At 39.1% G+C, this 6000-nt stretch overlaps 2 protein-coding genes across 2 annotated transcripts; one reads left to right on the top strand and one right to left on the bottom strand.

Moving 5' to 3' along the window:
• Positions 1 to 727: 727 nt before the first annotated feature.
• LOC133731026 (FBD-associated F-box protein At5g22730-like) lies at positions 728 to 1802 on the top strand. The gene is made up of 4 exons (XM_062158503.1): positions 728 to 929; positions 1034 to 1155; positions 1289 to 1423; positions 1518 to 1802. Exons 1-4 carry the CDS (start codon positions 728 to 730, stop codon positions 1800 to 1802), a joined length of 744 nt encoding a protein of 247 aa, XP_062014487.1.
• Positions 1803 to 3242: 1440 nt separating this feature from the next.
• LOC133728423 (chlorophyll a-b binding protein CP26, chloroplastic) lies at positions 3243 to 5485 on the bottom strand. The gene is made up of 6 exons (XM_062155838.1): positions 5189 to 5485; positions 4989 to 5073; positions 4487 to 4537; positions 4254 to 4374; positions 3964 to 4098; positions 3243 to 3758 (listed from the first exon to the last, which is right to left on the bottom strand). Exons 1-6 carry the CDS (start codon positions 5400 to 5402, stop codon positions 3498 to 3500), a joined length of 867 nt encoding a protein of 288 aa, XP_062011822.1. The 5' UTR covers positions 5403 to 5485; the 3' UTR covers positions 3243 to 3497.
• Between the last annotated feature and the right edge of the window lie 515 nt (positions 5486 to 6000).

Here is a 6000-nt window from a genome sequence, read left to right as displayed (position 1 = left end):
AAGAGGCTTTCATGAATTGTCCTTTAGGTTTAGAAATTTCATTGAGAGAAAGTGCTTTCAATTCTAGGCAACGTACTAAAACTGAACATTTTTGCAATCTGTAATGTTAGTTTTTATGGTTTGATAACTTCTCCAGGCCAAGAAGGCTGCTACAGGTTGCAATTTCACTTTTTAATTTAATTTTATTTTGATCAGATAAAGATGGCTTCCAACTCAAAGCTTCAACATAGAGAAAAAACCATGTTAAGTGAATTGCCAAATGAAGTTCTTGGTCATATACTTTTATTTTCTGGAACAAAATGTGCTGTGAGGACCAACATTTTGTCTAAAAAATGGAGGAATATGGGTCAATGTTTCCAATCTATACTTCGACGACGAAAATACAAATGATGAGCTCGGTTTCAAGACATTTGTCAATCATGTACTTTCCTTACACAACTTATTAGACATTAACAAGTTCCGTCTTCAGTGTTGCGTTGATGATTTCTCTCATATTGAGAGATGGATTTGCACTGCGCTTAAGCGTAATGTTGTTGAAGTTGATCATCTTTCTATTTTATTAGAGGGAGACGAGATTTTTGAGTTACCCAGTAGACTTTTCACTAGCAAAACACTGAAGGCTTTGTCCCTAAGGTCAAATTTTATTATTCACCGTCCTATTGCATTTTGTTTCCCAAGCCTCATATTTCTCTATGTTCATATTTATCATCCGGACATCGAGTCGATGATGAGTCTTCTTTCGTGGTTCCCTATACTTGAAGATCTGACTTTAGATGGAACCATAGGAGATGAGGAACTGAAATTGGATATCATTGCACCAAAGCTGAAGACATTAACAATAAGTTTGTGCACTGAACCTGAAGCTGAAAGTGATAGTGAAAGTGAGAATGAAGGCGGTGAAGATGAAAATGAAGATCATAATGTCATTGGTGGGTGCAGTTTCTATATCAAGGCCCCAAAATGGAAACCCTAAATCTTAGTGTGGATGTTCTGTCAGATTATGAACTCAAATATGGAAAATTACTAATCACAGCCAATATCAATCTCTATGATCATTCTGCAAGTGAGCACCCGACATTTGCTAACCGTGCATTGGCGCTTTTCGAATCAGTTTCGAATGTGAAGTATCTGTCTCTTTCAACTCATTGTTTGGAAGTAAGTATTACTTGACTTAATTCTTAACTTGTTAACTAGTTTTCTTTATTATTTTTTGTTTATCACATTTATGATTTGTAAGAGTGGGAATGTCGAATTTGAGCACGAGTTTTTGTTTGATCATTGCATGTAGGCTTCTTGTCTACCTTCTTTTAATAAATTGAAGGAATTGAAGCTGGTTTTTCAAAATTGTCATCGATTGGAGTCACTATTACTAGATATTCTCGATAGATCACCGAATCTGGAATGTCTTGTTCTAGATCGTGAGGTAAGATGTATTTCTAGTTATCTACACTACTTGATTATATACACAGCTCTTAACAAATCTCTTTAATAGTGTTCATTGTTTAAATGACCATCAGGTTGAAAGCTATGCCTCTACTACTGAACAATGCTCGGAGAATCCATTGGAAACTCTAGAAGCTGTACCTCTTTGTTTACCGTCAAAATTGAAGACTATATCTATAATCAGATTCAAAGGACATCGAGAAGAGATGGAAGTCGTGAAGTACTTCTTAAAGAATAGTCTAGCTTTGAAGACGATGACCATCTTTGTGGTAAGGAATTGTGGAGATGCAAAGCAGGTGCAGAAGAATTTATTTATGTTTCCAAGAGGTTCGGAGACTTGTCAGGTTGAGTTTAGATGAGCTGCAACTTTAGGTTATATCGAGGCCTAAAACAAGTCTGTATTGAAGTTTTTGTTTTCAGAGGATTAATTCTGTATTGAAGTTGTAAAAGGACCATCTTGACCTTACTATACATGAATCTATTTGCAGTCGTTTTGTTTTAAATTGTGTACATTCTCATCAAAAAAATCATAGGAGAGATTTTCTCTCTCACCCTAGCTCTCTACGGCGCCCTCGCCTCCTCTTCTCCTAGCTTTCTTCTTTACGTCTCTCACCCTCAACGCTCACTCAGCCACATGGCCTCCATTGATGCTATCACCGCTAGCTTTGCTGCCTCCCTTGCACTTGTAGAGGGAGGTAGTGCTCCTGATCTAGGGAGAATTGGTGGCGGTCCTGTTCGTCGGTCTTCCAAATCTTTTCTGATTGGGAAGCCTCTGACCCGCCGGCCTGTCAACCCTGCGGACTTCAAGGCTCACTTCTTCCGTACCTGGATGGATGTCACTCTGCTGATGTTGAAGAAGAAGTCGGGCAAGCTACTTGGGAGTAGGAACAAGAATCATCACCCTAGCAAGAAGCCGAATGTCGCTACTTTGCGACTGTGTTACCCTGCAGTTACTGGTACTAATCCTAGCCCCAAAGACAAGGGCAAAGGAAAGCTTTAAGTTTCCCTAGTCTTCTTGCCTATCACTAGAAGTATGGTCTTTTACTACTTGCATCTTAATTCCTCTAGTTGTATACCAATTGAGGTCTCTAGGTGACTAGGTTACTACTCAAAGGGAGGTAGGTGGTGAGGATTTATTTTCTTATTTTTAGGCTCAATAATGGAGCGCATTTGTTAACAATGAGGGTTGCCTGTCTTTTGCTTGGCGGCTTGTGCCGTTTATGATTTTGGTATAAGACAACATCTGATGTACGTACCTTCTAGCAATGGATAAGTAATGAAATTATCTATGCTTCAAAAAAAAAAAAAAAAAAATTGTGTACATTCTCATCAACCTAATTTAGCTTTATCGGAAATTTGATCATGATGACATGCTTACCTTAAGCTTCCATACTCGAAGGCACAAACACATTGGCTTACTTGGTTGCCTTAGATCTTTAACTTGAACAAGCCTGGCCTGGTTTTTCATGATTGCTGTTTGGAAGTTTCGTAACGAAACTAAAGAGACCATAACATTGCCTATTTGTATCTCAACAGAACCTCAAGACTCTAGAGATGTTAATACTCTGGTGGTGAATACCGTGGAAGCAGGCGATAAAAGTGGCAAAGCATTGATTGCTCGGATAATTGAGTTATTTTGCTCTTCAATACTCTGGCTAAACGTACCAAAGAGAGAAGATAATTGTTCAATTATCTTATAACACTGCTTGAACTTGTTAAAGCCAGTATGGTCTTGAGGATTGATGTTGGATACTGTGATATATACTTATATAGCTCAGACTGCATGTGAACTAGTGCAATGAAAATGGTAAAAGATGATTATGTTGATGCATGGATGGATTGATACTGCTCAGGAATTACATATGTAAACAGCACTAGCCCTACGACATTGCACCCGTAGGTTATATATAGCTAGGTCTCTAGCTATATATATTTGAACAGAGTTGCAATTTCATTCATGGATTAAGGTTAAATGCCTTAAGAAAGACTCAATGTGATATACAATGCATTTGAATTTTGATTGGTGGAGCAAGAGAGCAAGAGAAAATTTGAAATCACAGGGTTGGGGCTCTCTCAACATTTCCAGAGATCACAGTAAGCAAGTTGTTGCCAAAAGGATCACTGAGATGCTTAGATAGGTTTTCGACAGGACCTTCTCCGGTCACATAAGCTTGGATGAAGAAACCGAGCATGGAAAACATGGCCAGTCTACCATTCTTAATCTCCTTCACCTTTAAAAGTGCAGCCTGGTCGGGATCCTTTGCGAGCCCCAATGGGTCAAATGGACCACCTGGGTGAAGCTTGTCCTCCAAATCCTACCAGGAGAATAACAATAAAATTTGATTGAAGGCCACAGGTAAGTAAATAATAACCAGACCAACTTATTTTCTGATTCTGATATGCTTGTCTTGAACGCCGAAATAGTTGGACTAACATTCAAGAGATGCAACATCCTGTTCTTGGTTTGAACAGAATAATTGATTTAGATAAGGGTAAGTACTAAATGTTTTAGTAACATACCAAACCATTTGTGAGTCTGTAGTATTCTGCTCCTCCAAGAAGAACGACCTCAGCAACAACAGCAACAACCAGGTTAATAGGTATGCTCTTGCCAAAGTAGTTCAATGTGTTCCCATCAAGGAGTAGAGCTCCAGTCTGCGTTCATGTCATGTATACAAAAGTCATGATTTAAGTTGGTACACTTGCTTAATGAGATTGTCATCAAATTGTTTCTAACTTCATCTTAATTAGTCCTAGTACTTGAGTTAAAAACTGAGAATCTACATGCAGATTTCTAATTCAGAGCCAACCTTGAACCAAACGGCTTCAGGTCCGCAGTTAGCACCAAATTTGTTGAAGGCCTCTGGGATGATGAACCCAGCTGCACCGAGCATAGCCCAACGAGCATGGATCAACTCATATGCTTGGTATCTGCAATCAAATAGAGTAGTCCTCATAAATTAAACTGTTCTATTTATAGATTACATATAACAAACTCTTAAGGACAGAAAGACAGACAGAGGATAAGTATAGTGTTACATACTTGCTGAAGTTTTCTGGCTTCTTGCTTAGACCGAAAGGATCATAACCATAACTGCATATATCCACAGTTGCACACACGTTATACCAACAAGACAATCCAAGATATATTACAGATTTATTCATAGACTAAATAGTACATTTATTCAAGTTAGTTTTATGGTTTAACTTTAACATAGCTTAATTACAGATCAAAAGGGCCGGGTTTGTTTTTGGTACATTAGTGTATCGATACATCAAGTAGACTAGTTCGATACACAAAAGTAGACCAGCTCCATGCATTCATAGACTAGTTTGGCTAGATCTCGAGCTAGTAGACAACTATAGGGAGCTGGTCAATTGCTTCAAGGAGTTAATCTACCATGATGTAACGGTTCATTCATAGACTAATTGAACAGTACATTTCTTCGATCATAGTTATATGGTTTATCCTTCACATAGCCAGCGATACTTAAAAAGAAATAAAGATAACATGCAGATTCACAAAGTAGCCAGTAGAATCTTACTCTCCGGGAACTTCTCCGGTCAAGTACTCTGGGATCTCCGATCGGTCCAAGAGCCCCGAAGGCAAGTAAATTCTTCTTTCAGGACCTGAAACAAACAAACCCCCATAATGTGCATTGTCGTCAATTACCGTTACACCAACCAAACCAAAACCATAGTGATTATATATGTTTGAAGTGAAGTGTGTTCATAGAGTACTTACCATACCACTTTGCGAGCTCATCGCTCTCGGGAGCAGCGGCTACCTTGGCCTTGGGAGGTGCAGCCTTCTTCTTTCCGAAAAGCGCGACGGTCTTGAAGGTGGCTGGGGTGGTGGCTGTGGGAGCTGACCGGGCTGCGCCGCTGAAGTTGCTCTTGCTCAAGGGAGTTCCGAGCAACTCCGACATACCAACCGGCGATGTTGCAAGAGAAGCCATTTGATGAACTGAGTGGAGTGTCGAAGCTGCAAGTGATAGCAAGGTTGTGGTGGTACGTGACTAAGTGTTAGTAGTGGAAACTATGGGGCTGAGAAACGTTATGCTATAAGCTTGAGCTGGTGGATGTGGACCTGCCACCTTGGATTTCTTGTCCGTGTCCGGTGATTGGTTTCTATGGAACTTACGCAATCCATTGCTGGGATTTCATAGGGTGGATTTGCTGATTTGGCAGATGATGCTGCCGACGTGAGGAATTTATTGGATAACATGTTCTATCCAATGTTTATGGACTATTTTTCTTTGTTAGTCTCAAATAAATGTCTTTCTCATCTGTCATTAGTCTGTCCTGAAAATGTTTGTGATCCCTACACACAGATGGACGAGTAAATCAATCAATAAGACAACTCACTGAAACACACTGAAAATTAATTGTACGGTAATTTTATTTGAAACTTTTAAGTTTTTGTTTTAGAATGATTCTGCTATTGAAGTGTAAAATTATAAGCCTTTAGAGTTAACTCAAACAGTAGGGGGTTGAGAATTGAAGTAGGACTAGACTCGATCTGTTCTCTTCCAATGTAATCAAAAACAAAAGAAA

This window comes from Rosa rugosa, chromosome 2, assembly GCF_958449725.1.
Source record: "Rosa rugosa chromosome 2, drRosRugo1.1, whole genome shotgun sequence".
Classification (NCBI taxonomy): Eukaryota; Viridiplantae; Streptophyta; class Magnoliopsida; order Rosales; family Rosaceae; genus Rosa; species Rosa rugosa.
This window is presented reverse-complemented; position numbering and strand designations above follow the sequence as displayed.

What these genes read in the sequence shown, in the direction of transcription:
- LOC133728423 (XM_062155838.1), bottom strand. Translation starts at nt 5,402, where the DNA reads ATGGCTTCTCTTGCAACATCGCCGGTTGGTATGTCGGAGTTGCTCGGA. An exon ending in TGAGCTCGCAAAGTGGTATG is followed by an intron (nt 5,074 to 5,188) that starts GTAAGTACTCTA and finishes TGTTTGTTTCAG; the next exon opens with GTCCTGAAAGAAGAATTTAC. An exon ending in AAGCCAGAAAACTTCAGCAA is followed by an intron (nt 4,375 to 4,486) that starts GTATGTAACACT and finishes ATTTGATTGCAG; the next exon opens with ATACCAAGCATATGAGTTGA.
- LOC133731026 (XM_062158503.1), top strand. Translation starts at nt 728, where the DNA reads ATGAGTCTTCTTTCGTGGTTCCCTATACTTGAAGATCTGACTTTAGAT. An exon ending in TTTCAACTCATTGTTTGGAA is followed by an intron (nt 1,156 to 1,288) that starts GTAAGTATTACT and finishes CATTGCATGTAG; the next exon opens with GCTTCTTGTCTACCTTCTTT. An exon ending in GTCTTGTTCTAGATCGTGAG is followed by an intron (nt 1,424 to 1,517) that starts GTAAGATGTATT and finishes AATGACCATCAG; the next exon opens with GTTGAAAGCTATGCCTCTAC.